The sequence below is a fragment of the Perca fluviatilis genome, chromosome 11, assembly GCF_010015445.1.
Source record: "Perca fluviatilis chromosome 11, GENO_Pfluv_1.0, whole genome shotgun sequence".
Classification (NCBI taxonomy): domain Eukaryota; kingdom Metazoa; phylum Chordata; class Actinopteri; order Perciformes; family Percidae; genus Perca; species Perca fluviatilis.
The window spans coordinates 17296794-17315621 of NC_053122.1; the positions used below are offsets into that span (position 1 = coordinate 17296794).

The following is an 18828-nucleotide window of genomic DNA, read 5'->3' on the forward strand; positions in this document are numbered from 1 at the left end:
AATGTGGGAATCAATCCAGTACAATCAATAATACAGCATATATTGTTTACAAAACTTGTAGTTACAGTTTTTTTTAATCGCTTTGGTACAATTTTCACAAGTAAGGTGTACATTTTCAAAACTCTTAGTACAAATATCCAAACTGATCACACTTGTAACGCAGCTAGTCATTCTTTCAAAACCTAATGTAATGTTTTCAGTCCACATGATCATCGTTTCAAACAAGATTATTGTAATATGAACATTTGGTTTAATCACCGAAACACAACAGTATGATCTTCTTTCAGTTTAGTACTTTTAACAGTCAGTTCATCCAACAGCAAACAATGCAATATACAGGTTTCAAATCAGCCTTAGAAGTGCTGAAATCAATATGCTATAGTACTATAAAATACATATTACACAGTTACACATTAGGCAATACACTTACATTACTTACATTTACATAATCTATCATTTCCAAAATATCTCTCCTATGTGTAATCAAGTGAAGGATCAATGAAGACATCCTCTACAATCATTTGGGCAAATTAGTTTTTATTTTTCAGATATAATTGTAACATAGTTATATTTTCTATAATGTAACTAAATGAGAACAAAACATAATTAGTGCACACATTACATTAATTTGGCTCAAGCCTGTCTTGAGCATTTGGCCATAGATTCTCGTCCACATCACAATGAATGTTTTCATTGTTCAAGCACCTTGGAAAAAATCTTTTGGCATGACGAATCCATGCTTGACATTGGTCTACATTGATGTCATCACATGCATCATCCATGGCCTGAAGGAGGGTGGCACGCTCAAGGGGATGGCGATCATAGACCTTCCACCTCCATGCTGAAAAAAATTCCTCAATAGGGTTGAGGAAAGGAGAGTATGGAGGCAGGTAGAGGGTCATGAATCGAGGATGGGTCTGAAACCATGCTTGAACTACCTCTGCGTGGTGAAAACTGACATTGTCCCACACAATTACATATGTGACCCCTTCACCTTGACAGGCCAGCTCAATTTCATTGAGAAACTCAATAAGATGTGCAGCATTATAGGAGCCAAGTAATGGCCTACGTCCTAGGACACCATCTTCAGAGATAGCTGCGCACATAGAGATGTTTCCTCCACGTTGTCCAGGCACTTGGACAGTGGCCCGTTGGCCGATAATGTTACGTCCACGGCGACGAGTTTTGGCAAGGTTAAAGCCCGCTTCATCAACAAAAACGTACTTGTGATGGTTCACATCAGCGTCAAGCACCATAACCCTCTGAAAAATATAATTTGGTTAGTTCTTTTTACAGTGTTGTTCCAATATACATATGATGCAAGTGATGCTTCAAATAGTAACAGTAAAACAATATACAGTATAGTGCTGTATCTGAACATACTCAGCCCTTAGTTGTTTCACCCGGTCATTGTTTCTCTCAAAAGGCACCAGGTAAATGTGTTTCATTGATACCTGGTGCCACTTTAAAAGGCGGGCTACTGTTGGTAGGCTGATGGATGCCACATTGGCAAAGGTGTCATTGTTCTCAATTTCCTGCTTTATTTCTGACAGCCGTATATCATTCCTGGCCCTCACCATTTCCACCACTGCCAACTCTTGCTGGTCGGTCAGCACACGGCCACCACTATGGGGTTTTCTGTTAATTCTAAGCATAGAACGGAGAATACTATCAATAGATCATGCTGTACAAATACTGTAACATGTTAACATGCACTACAATTTCCTGTGAATGTAATAGTATACATCTTCCACACTTACCGGTTTTCTTGGCGAAAGGTTCGGATGATAGAATTGACAGTTGATCTTTTTAGATTTGGCTCAACTAATCTGGCAGCTTCTGCCATAGTAAGGCCTCGGTTCACCACATGATCAACGACGATGGCCCGGACTTCATTAGAGACAGTTCTGCCTCCCCCTCTCCGATGACCAACCCTTTGATGGGCCCCATGCCCACCTCTCTGACAGATCCCTCGTCCACGAGCTCTTCCAATTCCTTGCTGTCTATCCTGGTCCATGTTGAAAGAAATTGCCAGTGTTCAGACCCTCACTTATATCTAATGACCAATTGTGGTTACCCCATCTGAAATCAATTAGCAATAACGAGTTCTCATCAGGTGTGGTTATTTTATATGTTCTTACAAACACATATTTTATTTCTATAGATCTCAAAATCCATATACTGTATTGCTGAAATGGAAATATATAGGTTTACCAAATGGTTAAGTGATTAACCATTAAGATCAGTTGGATTAAGTGTTGGTCAAATGTATTTACACAAATCAGATGAGAAGCATATCAAAAGTATTGTGAGCATTGCATTGTGAAAGACAATTACTTCATATGAAAGGTAAGTCTTGATGACACACTGATTAGGTGTGGTGAAAAAGTGAATGTGTAATTTTGTGCGTTGTACTTAGTCAATTGAACATGTGATTACATGTTTGAACAGTTGTGAGGTTTACCACATACTTGCGATAATAGTACCAAAGCGAATAAAAAAAACTGTAATGATCATTTCCTCCAAATTTTTAGGATTAATCAACAGTTCATTAATTAATTGTATAGCATAAACAAATGAACTACCAGTATATACAATTTTTTATTATACTTGCTTGAGGGTAAGAGGACATGAGGTTACCACAAAGTGGTATACAGTGTGTATACTGTACTGTATACTGTGTATGCTTTAAATTAAGCAGTTTCTCTTAAGAACCATTGGGGGAGCTGTTGCTATATGAAAGTGCATCCCATTATAACCACCAGGGTTATAACTGACATTAGAATGGCAGTTTATAATGTGATAGTGCCATGGGGTGGTCCAGTAGTATTTCAGTTAATATGACACATAATCTCATTTTGAGCCTCGTTTTAACCCTTGTGTTTAGTTTACATTGACTATACATTATAGTATTATATTTCTTTTTATTTCTGAGCTTATAGAAACCAAATATAAGTATTACTATTACTGTAACTGGGCTTGCACATTTGATGAAGATGACTAAATCTGCGTCTATATTGAGTATATGAGTATTTAGTAGTGCATGGTCCAGGGTACTGTGAAGTAATAGGAAACGCAGTGATGGAAGATGTATAGAGATCTTTTACTCAAGTTGTAGAACACAAAAATACACAAGTAAAAGTCCTGTATTCAAAATATTACTTAAAACGGTTATATGCAGAGCTGTATAAAGAAATAGAACTACTTCACTACTTTACTACTATCTTTAAACAGTTTTTCCAATTTTCTGTTTTTCTTCAGAGGATCAGAAATTTAGAAAATTACAAAATTGCGTCTGAGCTCCAATTATTCAATACTGCAATGGTATTCTCTCCCTCGTTCCGCCTAGCTAGCCCCCTCCCACACACACACTTGAAACCATCAGTTGCAAGCACCTCTGACCCCAAAGTCTAGTTTTAGTTTTTTTTGGTCCATATGCAGTTAATGATCTGCATATTCCGCAAAGTAGAGGAAGAGAATACCATTGCAGTATTGAATAATTGGAGCCCAGACGCAATTTTGTAATTTTCTAAATTTCTGATCCTCTGAAGAAAAAACAGAAAATTGGAGGTTAAAGATCCAAAATTGAAAATGTGGATATTTTAACCCATTTTTCTGTTTTTCCAAATGTCCGTTTGTGCTTAGAAAATTTAACTGATAAGCGTTACACTGACCGTACACTGACCGGGGTCCCACACAGCGAAACACCACACGAATTTCAGCCAGCGAAAGTTGGCGTGGTCGCAAAAACAACACGCAACACCGCAAACATTTTTTAAATGTCCCTTGCTGTCAGAAGACAGGGCGGTAAAAATGCACAGCAGCAAACCATTGGTAAAATGTTAGCTCATTAATGCTCTGGTAACCTGGCTATGTAGCCTAGCTGCCTTGCTATGCTTACAATGAAATGCAATGTCTGAACATGCTAGCGGTTGACCTGTCGGCTAGCTGAATAATTATGAGTGTTTAAACTATCTACCGTGGTCTATTTGGTGGTGTGTTTGCCCTGTTTAAGTTTGTGCGACATATAAACAACAATCCGTGTTGCTACAAGTGTCAGTGTTCGCCACCAAAACATGTAATCAAACAAATGCACAAGTAGCCTAGCTAGCTAGCTGCCTGGCTAGGCTTTACCATAGATATATACAAGGCTTTACAATGAAATCCAGTGTCCGAACATGCTAGCGATTAGCCTGTCGGGTAGCTGAAAAGTTTGAGTGTTTAAACTAACATATACAGTGGTCTATTTAGTGGTGTATGTGCCCTGACTAAGTTTGTGTGTCATATAAATCACAATTCGTGTTGATACAAGTACCAATGTTCGTGTAGAAACATTTTAATCACATAAACATTTTCATTATACAGAGCTGATAACCTCCGCCATCTTTGTCACACTTTTTTTGTAACTCCCGCCTCCAAACACAAATACGCAGACCTGATTGGTTCTCGAGTGGTCCTCATTTGAATAAAGTTAAACTTTCGTCAACTTTATTTCGCTCCCCTCGGCGATTCGCTCGCATCTCGCCCAATCAGGGCGAATTTCGTCTCCATTCAACCTCAATGAGAGCAAAGCGAAATTTCGCTGTGTGGAAACTGTCGGTACACGATCCGTTCTGCACATGCGCAAGATAATACTGTTTTACCGAGGATACAACCTGCACGATCTGTTCCACGCTAGCCTATGGCTAGCCTTCACCGGGAAGCTAATGTTAGTTTAGCTAACAGCTAATTTGGCTAACCACTAGCTGACAGCTAGATTCAGTCTAAAATAATGTTAAGTCAAACTTAATGGGAAAAGCAGGCTACAGCTAAATTAAGACTTTATAGTAATAACAATAAAGACAAATATTGAGTGATTGTATTTTAAATGAGCACAAGTAAAGTAGAGCTGACGTAACAGCTGTTATATATGTTAACGGTTATTTTCAAGTTTTATTTTGAGGGTCTTTTAAAGTTATTACATGCTGTCTCAGCTAGCGGTTAGCCGAATTAGCTGTTAGCTAAACCAAAGCCGGTCTACGGAAAGCCGTTCCACTCCCTATTCAGCCCCATTGTACCGTATTTGGTTGCAGTTCCACCAGAGTTCCACTGGGGGTGATTGCGGTCCAGTGCAAAATGAATGGGACCCTATGGAGCTAGATGGCTAAATTTGGCTCTTTCGCCCGATTGTCGTTGAGAAACCTCAGATTTGATTGTAGTTTTTGCAAGTTCAACATGGATTATAGGTTGAAAGTTGAATGAACGAGTACCTATGGCCTTTTGATTTCTTACAGGGTGAGGCGTTGTAGCCCATAACACGCTAGCATTCTGCTAATGAATGCTGATTGGTCAGTGAAGGAGTGATTACGATCGGAGATCCAGCTTGACGGCATCTGAAGCAGAGCCTGAATGTCAGAGTGAATATTTCGGCGTGGTCTTTAAAACATTAGCAAACCTCTTTCTAGCATTTGGACAGGGAGAGCCTAACCTGTTAGCTATGTTGTCGATGCCTCGAGAGAAAAAAGGAAGCGACTCCGAGCTTGCCGTAAAGCAGTGTCTCTGGCCGTATATGTGTATGACGTCATTGACATTTTAAAAGGCTTTTTAGAACAAAAAAGCAACTTTAAAAAATATAACACCCAGCAGTGTGTATTTTCTTTGCCTCCCCTTTCGAATGCAACATTCAAATTACTAGACAAAAAATTATATCCTGAGAAAAGTGGATTTTTAGGGGTATAGCTCCATAGAGTCCCATTCATTCTGCACTGGCCTGTGAGCGCCCCCTACATGGAACTCTGGTGGAACTGCAACCAGTTCAGAAGCCGGAAGTAACGAAGGAGTGGAACTTCTTCCTATATTAGAAATTCTTTGGCTAAACTAACGTTAGCTTGGCTGTCGACCGGAAGCGTGGATCATGCAGTGCCGTTATTCCAAGGTGGTGGTGGAATGAACGCAGCATTATCATCTGCGCCTACGTCATGGCATACGTGTCATCTTGCACATGCGCAGAACGGATTGTGCAGGTGGAACGGATCGGGTACTGAACATCGGGTACTGACAGAATCCTCGTACAGCAGAACGGATCGCGCATGTGCAGAACGGATCGTGCAGGCAGAACGGATTGTGTACCGACAGAAACCACAGAAGTCAAGAGACGATGTAAGTTTCTTTCTATTTAGCTATTGTTGCAGCAGATTAATCTATTCCGGAGTTGTTTCAGTCTGCAATGAGTACTGAATGTTAACCGTTTGACCCTGTTATGTGAAGCTGCTAGTTTATCTGGATGTTTGACCCTGTGACGTGAAGCTGCTGTATCTGTATTTTGCTAGCTTGCTTTCCTGTACATCACACATGTTACTAGCTAGTGTGTGATACGTTTTTTGGGGCTTTAATCGTTACTGTGCTGGAGAGGATGTTAATTTTACTTGCACAGTTTGATAATTGTACATTTTATTTCAGTATTTGTTAATATTTGTTATTTTTAATATAATATTACGGAGCCCCCCCGGGTCCCACTTTGTAAAAAAAAATAATTATGACTATCTCGTGGCCTCAAGATACTATCTCGTGGCCTCAAGATAGTGAAGTGTCTGACACATGGACCCTTTGTTTTTAAACTGGACCCTGTAGTGTAGTGCAATACTTCACATTCTGTGCAATATTCTCTGTTTTAATATGTAGTGTGCAATATAGTTTGCTGCAGTTTTGCTTCTATTTATTTACTAGTACTGTTCATCACAATTCTGTTAATACAGTAATGTAAATCTCGTAGGCTGCATATCCATAGTCCTTTATAATTCTTCCTCATATTTTATAGCCTATATTTATACTTTTTACATGTATATATGTCACAAAGTGGAGCCAGGCAGCAAGAGTTTTCTTATGTTGTATATAGTGTGGTGTTTCGGGTGTTTTATTTTGTATATAGTGTGGTGTTTTGGTTTGCCTGGAACAGAACGGAAGACTCCACCCAGCGCACCTGAGGCAGATCTCATCAGGAGAGATGCTGGAGGAACACGGAACGCGCTCCAACACACCGGGAGCGCATTTTGATAATGAGCGGATAAAGAGCAAAAAAAAAACGTTGGGGACGCTACAGGAGTGCAGGACGGAGCACAGATAGACGGGCAGGACAGCGGAGTAGAGCTGTAATCGGGCCTTAAAAGTACGGCCCGAAAAGGCCCGAGCCCGACAGAGTAGGGCACACGCACCACTAGGCGGAAAAGGAGAGAAAGAAAAGAGACTGCGCCGCACGCACACAGCTCCTTTTGTCTTTTGTAAAAAAATTTTTATTTATACATGTTTTAACATCATTTATTCATGACTAACGGAGGCTATAGGCCACTTGGAAGTTGGAACAAAGAAACAGGCTAAGTCCTCCAGAGACCAGCCTCCGTTTCACCTCCTCAGGATCCATTTTCACGCTAATCGAAACGTATCAGCTGACCGCTCATTTACCATGCAACCCGAAGCGCAAGCCCGAGCCCGGCCCGAGCCCGTGTAAAATAATAGAAATTAAGACCGAACCCGTCGGGTCCTGTCGGGTCCCCGCCAATGCGCCGATCCGCCAACCATCCACAGCTGTCCTCCGGCTCCGCTGTCCTGCCCGTCTATCTGTGCTCCGTCCTGCACTCCTGTAGCGTCCCCAACGTTTGTTTTTCGCTCTCTATCCGCTCCTCTTTCCTCCTTGTGTCTCAGCCATTCATTATCAAAATGCGCTCCCGGTGTGTTGGAGCGCGTTCCGTATAAACACCCGAAACACCACACTATATAAGAAAACTCTGGCTGCCTGGCTCCACTTTGTGACATATATACATGTAAAAAGTATAAATATAGGCTATAAAATATGAAGAAGAATTATCTTGTGGCCACGAGATCGTATCGTGTGGCCACGAGATAGTTATAATTAATTTTTTTTGACAAAGTGGGACCAGGGGGGCTCCGTATAATATAATTAATATTTGTTAATTTCTTTGGCTACAGCTTTGGCTAAACATTTGACATAATATAAACAATATGATATTCAAGCTTTTGACGGCTTTCGTTAATAACTAAATAACACAATACTTGTACTTTTACTTTCAGTACTTGAGTAGTACATTTTTAAATAAACTACTTGCGATACATAAGCACAAAAAATGTTGAATACTTTAGTACTTCTACTTAAGTGTGGTGCTTAAAGAGCACTTCAACTTCTACTCAAGTCACTTTTTTGATAGAGCACTTGTACTTTTACTCAAGTATGGGTCTCTAGTACTTTATACACATCTGGTTATATGTAACTTTAATGGCGCTTTTCCATTACATGGTACCTACTCGCCTCGCCTCGACTCTACTCGCCTTTTTTGGTTTTCCATTACGAAAAAAAGTACCTGGTACCTGCCAACAGGTACTTTTTATAGTACCTCCTCAGTCGAGGTTCCAAGCAAGCTGAGGCGAGCCGAAAATGTGACGTGAAACCCTGCAGACTGCTGACTGGTCGGAAAGAATCGTCACTGATCACTGCATTGCTAGCGAGAGACGGCATTGTTTAGCCAGCAGTGTTTTTTTGCTGCCGGAGGCTCCACGCAGAGCTTTCTCTGTAGCATACAAGTGGCCTGATGTTTATACTTCTGCGCTGGTGTGTGTCGAGTCGCCGTGTGTGTGTGTGTGTGTGTGTAGCTGTAGCTGGTGAGCGAGGGAGAAGTGAAAGAGTGACGGCGATTAGCTCCGCAGCGAGTAGTGACTCTAGAGTCATATATATGTGAGAGAAACAAAGTGTCTGCCCTGTTCTTTCTGACCACGGTGGGAAATCTGGAGCAGTAAAAGTTAACTATCTTGTTGATTTCATGTTGTTTACAGAGAAGGAGAACCAGGAAATGAGTCGGGGGGGGGGGGAAATGCAACGCTACCAAGCCATGCCCACGGCAGTCGCTATGACAACCAGCCACGCTGAGGCGGTACTAAAATCTGCAATGGAAAAGGGACGCACAGTGCGTCGAGGCGAGTAGAGTCGAGGCGAGTCAAGCAGGTACCATGTAATGGAAAAACGCCATTAGTTTGTGTTGATTCTAGCGGCCGCTTTAGACAAAAGCGGTAGTGTTTTTACCACACCTGCTGTCGTAAACAACTTTTCTTTACGATGCTGTATTACCCACTGTATTACTGAGTTAGCGTTACCAGGAGGTCATATACTTGCGATGAATGTTTTGCATATAAGAGAATACGTTACAGATGCATCGTTGCATTTCAAGTGTTGCATACGGTAACTTGGATGTATCGTGAGATAAACCGGGTATCCCTGTCACTGTGTCATGTGTCATGAGCCAAAGCATTACAGTAATAGATTGTTGTAGCAACCAACGTAATAATAACTTAGCTAACTTAGACTTATGTAGATGATTTATACAAGTATAGGGGGACAAGGGAAAAGAAAATAGTAGGCCAACACAAACACAGGCTAAAAGGAATAAAACGTCCGCGCTCAATGGAAGGAGGACGTAATTTAATGTAGGTTACTGACGTACAACCACATCGTGCATTGTAAAGTTATAGTATGAATGAAATAGACATATTACATACCTGAGGGCCATTCCAGGGTGGGTTTTGAATAATTTACCATCCCGTAATTGTATGTTGAAAGGCAGACCAAGTTTGACTCAGGTTTCACCTGTCGTCTCTCCCTTTTAGCTTTTAGTTGTTCTTTGTTTAATTTCGTTTTTCTCTGTGATGGCCCTGCCCCAGTATCAGCCATAACTGCAACACATAACTTCTAAAAGAAAATTAAAATACAATTAGGCCTATATAAAAAAATCTCCTGCTACTTTTTAGCTGGCTGCATAGGTTTTTCCAGTGTTATGCTAAAATCTGTGACCCATCAGAATATGTTACTGTAGAGCCACCTGCCGTAAATCATTTTGTGACTTTGCGGGAAAAATCTGACCTGTGCAAAGGCATTAAAGGTGCTCTAAGTGATGTGATGCGTTTTTTTAGGCTACAACATTTTTTGTCACATACAAATAGCTGCCGGTCCCATGAACACACTGTAAAAAAACGTGGTCTCTGTAGACAGCCCGGGCTCCACAAACGGCAACAAAAACAAACTGCGCCAACCTGCCCCATGAACCATAACAAACAGCGTTCCAAACAATAACTGACAAGAAGGAGTTGGTTGAGTCATGAATACGCATTGTGGAAGTAGCCTGCGTGCTAACGCTGCTGCAGTGATGGCTCAACCTGTTCCTTCTTGTCAGTTATTGGGTGGAACACTGTTTGTTATGGTTCGTGGGGCAGGTTGGCACAGTTTGTTTTTGTTGCCGTTTGTGGAGCCTGAGCTGTCTTCAGAGACCGCGTTTTACAGTGTGTTCAGGGGACAGGCAGCTAGCGGATAGTGAGGAGATGTTTGCTGTATGTGGCAAAAAATGTTGTAGCCTAAAAAACACGTCACATCACTTAGAGCACCTTTAATAAAAACTAAATAATAATAATGTTCTTTTCACTGTTAGTCTCGTTTGCTGTTACAGTTCATTTATGATCATCAGGTGAAAAATTACAGTTTCAGAAACATTTAAAAGTTACATATAGTTACTTAAGAAGAGTAGCGAGTAAAATGTACTTTACAGTTTTTTTCGATTGCTAAACTCAAACTACAGTCTGCACTACCAACAGTCACCTGAGCTAAACAGTTCACATCACCTGTGTTACGGCCTCCATTTAAAGGAACAAACAAAGGCTCAAAAGGAACTTGCTGCCTGATATTGTACGTGGCAAAGAACCAACACAGTCAGCAATTACTCGCTCAAATGGTTCCGTCACGACGGGAATCGGACAAAGCAGGAATGGCGGAATGGTTTGATTTGGTTTACCCGAGATCTGACAGAAATGACATGTTTTACAGTACTGTTGCACATCACGTTTCAATCCTGGCCAGAAAAAACACCGCAAAACGCGGTCATATGTTTTATTCACTCCTAAATGGCCCGCAAGTGGATTATCATGACCAAGTTTGAGAATTTCATGTCGGTGAGTCCCCCCCCAATCATCCTGTGCGGATAGATGCGGCGGTACCCATTTACGCACAAGCACACCGTCCTTCAAAAAGTAACCGGTGGACATTTTCTCAACTTCATCTGCTGGACCGACAGTATCAAAACAAGAAGCTAATGACAAATCATGTTTTTGTTCAACAATCAGCTTCTCTCGTGACATGCACACTTTAGAGCTAGGCTCCTTATCAGGAAAGGAAACCGCCGACACCACAGGAGTGACTACTGATAGAGGTGGAGCGGGATAAGAGACTGCTGGCGAGGAAGCTAGAAAGTCAGAATCAGCCATGAAACTGTCAGCCAATTCCACCTCGACCCCGTCATCAGGCAAACCTTGCTTCTGTCTCGTAGACATCGCACGAGAGACAGCACAAACTGGAAACCCCTCTGGGAACCTCTGCTCCAGGCCATCTGGGTGTTCAGAAAGGGGAACAGCAGTTACTTTTTTAGGTTTTAATAGCACTTTGCCCCCAGCCAAATCGTTGCCCAAAATGAAAGAAACCCCCTCAATGGGAAACTGAGCACTGATTACACTCAGGTGTGCAACAGGCAGAGGGAGGAGGGCAGAATGAGAAACAGAGAGAGAGAGAGGATGTTGTGTTTTGAGTAGCGATGCTGTGGTGATGTGTGGAGAGGAATCCACTGACACTGTACTTGATCATAAAGGTTTTATTACATCAAGTTTCCAGCATCAATGACGAGTCCTGCAAAACCCGGAGAGTACAAAGCCAATATGCACTCTGACTTGCTGCAGCAAGAACATGGTTTATAAGGGGTACGTTTAGGTAACATGTTAGATAGAGTAAACAGTTTGTGAGTTGGCAAGTAAATGTCTGAGTCCCTTTGAGGTCAGAGTCTCTTTGGGGGGGTGCTCCAACACTACTCATAAAATCATTGATCTCACTCAGCCACCTAATCACAGAATCAAATAGGACATCCTAAACAACACATCACTCTGCTGAGAGGAAAATCATTGAACTTACATCTAGGGCTGGGCGATATATCGATATAAACAAATATATCGATATGAGATATGGAATTAGACCATATCGCATATATCGATATAGTTCAAATGTGATCCTTGCTCCCATAGATATGTCGCCGTGAGGTTCTAAACATACGTCAAAACCCGCCGCCATCTTGGAACAGGGGTCCGAAGCATTCAGATCAACGCTAAAGATGCCGGACTTTTGTACTGCTTAATTATGTTCGATAGAGGAAATGAAAAGAACAAACCGCAATGGATAACATTTAACAGGTGACAATGTGTTTTATGATTATATATGCCGCTTCGACCGCAATCTGAGCTCCGGCGGGCGGAGGGCCGCGGAGAGCCCTCGTACGTGCCGCAGCGTCGCCTTTTTCCCGGCCAGAAACAGCCACCGCTTCGCTGCGCGCAGTCCCCGCGTGATCCAGATCGGACCAGCCAAAGACAGAGTGGTGATCGGTAGGATCTTACACGTAGTCCAGGACGAACTGTATGTCGATATCGGCGGAAAGTTCCACTAAGTTTGCCGGCGGCAGGCGGACGGAAAGAAGCTACAGCGGGGCAGCGACCGTCTGCGGCTGCAGGATCTGGAGCTCAGTGCCCGTTAAAATTACATGTAACGCATAAATACATACAGAAATAAATAGTGGAGGAATGAGCCTGGACATTTCAGTCTGTTTAAACTTCACCTTGAAGCAGAAACTCTTAGTTCAGAAGGGTGAAGTTTCCGTTTGGACTCAGATCTGTGAACCGATAATAATAAATATTCTTTGTATTAACACATTAATTAGTTTCTTTGTTTTGTAGTCGATAGTTCATCTTTTAGTTTACTTAAGTGGAAGCAGTATCAAGTGGAAGAATGGGACTATAACCTAGGCTTACAGGCATGAGGCATTACATTTTGAACAAAGTAGATTATATTAATATCAAAAGCTTAATTGACCTTTGGAACGAATCACAAATAGCCTATGGAGCTTTGATTTCAAAAAAGTTACTCCTGTTATACAGTATTTAGGTTTACATTTTATTGTTATTTGAACAGCTGAGCATTTAATCATGAACCAGGTGAAGAAACCGGTTTATTATTTATTTGATTTTGCAACTGTTTCTATGAAACTACTTGTGACATGTCATATTTGATTTGGGCTTTGACTGAACATTTGCTCTCAATTCGCGGAAAAAAATATCGGGATATATATCGTATATCGATATTCAGCCAAAATATATCGGGATATGACTTTTGGTCCATATCGCCCAGCCCTACTTACATCCCTAACACAGTGCTCATGATTTCTCAGCACATTTGAGCTTTATACAGACTTTAAAGGGGTGATAGAATGATTATGTAGAGTATTTCACACTGTTCCTTATGGTCTCCTAATGGGGTATGTAACATTGGTTGGGCTGAAAATGGCCTGGTTGATATTTTATTGGCCCTTATGCATCCCTGTGTTTTGGCCCTATTTGTAACAAGAGCTTTTCTTCCAAATATGGTATGCTCATGAATATGTAGATGAGCTGCGCGCTGATTGGTTGAGCGAATTGCCATACGCACACATTAGAGACGCGCGCTGATTGGTTGAGCGAATCCCCCATACACACATATTAGAGACGTGTGCTGATTGGTTGAGCAAATCCCCAATACACACACATTAGAGACGCGACATAATCTCATATTCCAAACACTGCAATGTTTCATTACCAAATTCACTTCTGAGACTTTTTTATGCAAGAAATCAACTATATAAAGCTCAAAATATGGGCCGTTTTACGAAAATTAGGAGCTCCACACAGTCTGACGAGAAAACGGCAGCCTGCTCGGCTCCATACCCAGGGCAAAGTCACCCTTTGTGGATTACTCATACCCCCCCCCCGGCCCCCCCATAAATTTTTTTTTTTTTTACATTCGTCCACGCCACTTATATCACAGCTACCCCAAGGTCTTACAAAGCTAACGTTGTGTCCGTTTTCAATGTAAGGCATTTTTATGAACGTCAGCCGTTTTGTTAGCTAACTATATGTCCATTCAGTACAATGGGAAAAGATCGCTGCTAGCTAGCTAGACTTTCGGCATAACTATAGTAGCTATATTTACAGTTTGAATTTCGTCACGGCACTTGTATCACAGCTACCCCAAGGTCTTACAAAGCTAACAATGGTGTCAGATTTCAATTTAATGAATTTTTGTGAACACTAGCTAGCTAGGGGTTTCGTTAGCTGCGACTGTCAGATTGCGGCTAGTTAGCTTCATTTTCGGTGTAATTCGACTGTCCCTTCAATCCTAGCTATGTGTAGCTACAAATCATGGATAGTTAGCTTCATTTTTGGCGTAATTCGAGTATATTTACAGTTTGAATTTCGTCAAGCCACTTATACAAAATCTACCTAAAGGTCTTATAAAGCTAACAACGGTGTCCGATTTCAATTGTATAATTTTTTGTGAATTTCAGAGGAATTCTAAGAGGAGGCTAGCTAGCTCTCATTGATAGAGCTACATCCAGCCGCAGGCTCTATCAATGAGACTCGCGGACAAGAGGCGTTTATTTCACTGATCGTTTGTTTAAATAACTCAACACATTATAATTACACACATTATAAGTTTTATATATATATATATATATATATATATATATATATATATATATATATATATATATATATATATTTTAAAGGTGCAATATGTAATATTGTATGTAATACTGGCAGCTAGCGGTTAAAATAGTTACTGCACTACCAATTCAAAATACTGGAGAGTGGTTTCCCCCGCCCCCTCCTGCCCAGACTCGAAGTTCACGGGGGTTGCCAGGCTGAGACCGCAGCATTCACAACAATGTTGCTAGATGCTTTTCTCACATAGCCAGACATTACTTCACAGCACAGCAGAGTAGCTAACGTTAGATGCTAGTCTCACATAGCCAGACATTACTCCACAGCACAGCAGAGTAGCTAACGTTAGATGCTAGTCTCACATTGCCAGACATTACTCCACAGCACAGTAGAGTAGCTAACGTTGGTTATATGCTGGCTATATTGACATAAAAGCCCGTGCTCACGCAGAGCTCTGTAACCAACTGACAGACACACTATTTCGGCTTAAAATTACAGTATGAACAGCTAAAAACACAACAACATCACCGTCCTCTCCACACGCCAGTCAGGCACACTTCCTCGGCTTAGAATTACAATACGAAACGCTAAAAATACCACAACCATGCGGAACACACTTCATTGGCTTAGAATTAAGGTAACAATCGCTAAACACACTGCAAACTCACAGTCCTCTCTTCCCGATTTACAGCCCCCCTCTCGTGGCTTAAAATAACTCACCGTTGTCGGCTCCAGCCGCTGAACTACACGTTGTAAACAGCCATGGCCCGCTTGCCTGGTCCTCCCGGTAACGTTAGCAGTTAACAGGGTTAGCATGGCGGCATTAGCCAGGACCAGTCGAGATCACTTTACTGGCTATGTCTCAATTGTTTTTGCGAGTAACCAACTCGGGTACTCTAGCTATATAATTCAATGTGAGTACACAAATGTTGAAATGACATAAAATGCCCGTCCCTAGTGGCTGTGATAAATTAGCCTGAAGCTATGCTTACCTGTTCAGGAGGAAATAAGCCAATTCTGTGTCCTTTTGGGTTCTAAGCTGTCTCCATCTTTCAAATGCATCTCCAATATTTACCAGGGGGTTGTTACGTCTCTGGTCACGCAACTGTTAGAAACATGCTGTTTTCTTTTTTTTAGGTCGGGTAGAATCTATCTCCATGGATCCTGTTCGTTTGTGTGCTGCTTTCATGGCTGTACTACCGTTACAGCTGTAGCGTGCTGGGTTTACGTTTTTACAGGTATATCTGGCAACCCGGCCTGGCTGTCAAACTGGGCAGTTGATAACAACACACAGATCAAAACATAAACATAAATTCCATCACGGAATGTAAATTTCAAAAAGAAAAAATACTGACATTAGCATTGTTTTTCAGAAAAGATAGTATTTCAGTTTAACATGTTTCCTTAATATCGGATGAGGCATTGGTGTCATTTTTGGATTTATTACAGTACAAATATTACATATTGGACCTTTAACTGGAACCTGTGGTAAGAGATTGCTGGCGTAACAAGCTCACTGACCGTGTTCTCACTCACACACACGGGGCATTTAGCAGGAAGAGGGGAGCTGCAGGCCCTGGAGCTCTGTCTGGGCAGCGGCGATTGGTAGTCCATTAGCTCCAAAAACGGTGACTTTACGCGGGTATGGAGTGCCGTGGGCTGCCAGCCGTGACGGAGCTCTATCTACTTCACAGCAGGCTGGGGTCTGTGAAGGAAGGCAGGCCGGGCGGCGAGGCAGCTACACAGGCAGCACCGGCCACTGAACTCCGACACACAGTCGGACAAAATTTGCAATTAGACATCAATTTTCGTAAAATGGCCCATATTTGACCTCTACATAGTTGATTTCTCGCATAGAAAAGTCAATTTAATGGTAAAATAGCAGATGAACAATGTATACAATTTCTGAGATCTGCCCGACCTAGAATCAGAAGACTAATTGATCTGAGGTCAGTTGTGTAGCCTATGTAAATGTTGGGGCGTGACAAAGAGAGAGACTAGAGCCAAATGAGGAGGAGCCGCCGAGTTGACGTCATCTAGGCGGCTTGCTGAGATTTGCCCGTTTTCAGAGGAATTTTCAAATTGTGAGATTTGCAGAGGAAAGAGGTGTCAATGGGATTTTGAGGTTCTATGTATGGCCTAGTTACCCACTAAACTGTCGTTATTCAACTATGACAAGGTAAAATCGGTTTTGCATTCTATCACCCCTTTAACATTATAGGCTCTTCAGATACTACAAGGGAGAAAACAAGACACACACAAGAGGCACATGTAACACCTGCAAAACTCATTCAAAGCAACACAACTCTTAACACACGTCTCAAAACAGGCTCAGTGTAGCCAAACACTATGCACAATCCTCACTGAGATAACACACACTGTCACTCAGAACACACTAAAGGGTAAAAACACTTGCGTCAAACACCAATACAGAAATTACAAACTTTTTCATCTTTACAGTTTGAACAATTTGAGTGACTTTACACTACTCAATAGTTTTTTAAGGAAACAATATAGATTTTATAATATACCAATTTTACTTAAGGTAAACAAGAAGGAATGAAAATTAGCAGTTTGCTTCAATATAGTATTTTGTCTCTAGTAATTTATGGAATTACTGGGAAAAAACATCACGTTGGATGTCTGCATCATCTCTAAATACAAATGAATGTGTTGTTTCCATTGCCTTCACATTATTACTTTCTGAAAAACAGTAAAAACACAGTTTTACTATTGTAAAGATATAGTGTTTTTCACTTTTATTTTTACTGTAATAGCTATGTATATAACCTCAGACATCTTACCTGGACATATTGGTATCTTTGCTCTTTTACCTGTTTCTGTCAAACGGTACAGTCTATAATGGTTTCATTCTTATTTGGTGTTTGTATACAAAAAAAGGCTTTCTGAGCATTCTCTGTATAAATACCATATATGTTCACTAACTAGTCTAAAACAAGACACCTGCTTAGGCTTTCAGATAACATTGTAATCAGCAGTGTGTGATAGGCACCAGAATGAAATCTGTTCTGTTTTGAATGTGTGGGTAACAGTTTTGACAGCAGTGTGTTAGCATTTGAACAAAGTGCTTTAAATCCACAGTGTTGTGCAGGTTGTGGTTAAAGCCATGGGATAAGTGTGTAGAGTTTTGAAAACTGTGTTCAAGCAATGAAAAACAAACTAGAGTTTGGTCCACATGAACTACTGCTGTGCAGACTGTAGTTAGAGTTTTGCACATGTGACTCCAGTTGTGCCCACTGTCATTTAGCAATAGAAAAAAACTGTAAGTATCAAAAGTAAAATATTTACTGTAATGATTATCTCCCAAAGTTGTTTGTCTTTATAGAAACAGAAACACGTAAAGTCATTTTGAGGATTAGCCTTATGCACTACCATCCACCGTCACATTTGACATGGGAAAATGCTTGTGTTTTTTCAGGGCTGGTTTACTTAACCCTCCTGTTATCCTCAAATTTACTAACATCTGTTATCCTTGGGGTAAATTTGACCCCAGGATTTTAAACCTCCAGAAAATGTTGGTAATTAAAAAACGTTTACCAAATTTGTATGTTGATAGCCTAAACTGGCAACTAGAAAATGTTGACAGCACCCACCCCACACACACACACACACACACACACACACACACACACACACACACACACATCCAGAATACCTATTACGTGACTATTGAAACATATGAAAATCACTACAAAATCTCCTTGATTCAACTTAAATTGAAAAGAAATGCAACCAGACCTTCATCCACAGTCATGTGGGTGCCTGGATTGTAGAGAAAGGGTAATCGCTGCACCCACTTGTCCCATACATCCCGTATTGCTGCCAATTTGTCACGAAAACATTGAATGTTTTCAGAGACATAGTGGCTGGAAATATTGCCCTTCCAGTTTCAGCATTCCAAAGGCTTGCTGTTGCTTCACTTTTTGACTTGTATACTCCTGCCAAAATGAGCAACCCAATGTAGGCATGGAGGTCTGTTGCATCCACATCTTTCCAACTGTCCACATACACACGACTTCCCTCTAAATTTGTCATCTCAAGTATATCTTTTTCAACTGATGGTGTTATGTAAAGCTCAAATGCTGATTTTATGTCGTGGACATGGCTGACAGCATATCTGGTGGGGCCTGGAATCATTTTTATCACATCAGCAGCACTAAGTCTACCCTGTCATTCAAGTGGGGAGAAGGACCATAATAATTTTCCGTT

At 41.2% G+C, this 18828-nt stretch overlaps 1 protein-coding gene across 1 annotated transcript; it reads right to left on the reverse strand.

The window, feature by feature from the left end:
• Positions 1–261: 261 nt before the first annotated feature.
• Positions 262–2131, reverse strand: LOC120567855. Its single transcript, XM_039814936.1, has 3 exons — positions 1761–2131; positions 1384–1647; positions 262–1262 (listed from the first exon to the last, which is right to left on the reverse strand). The coding sequence occupies exons 1-3, from the start codon at positions 2015–2017 to the stop codon at positions 1235–1237; spliced, it is 549 nt and encodes a 182-aa protein (XP_039670870.1). The 5' UTR covers positions 2018–2131; the 3' UTR covers positions 262–1234.
• Between the last annotated feature and the right edge of the window lie 16697 nt (positions 2132–18828).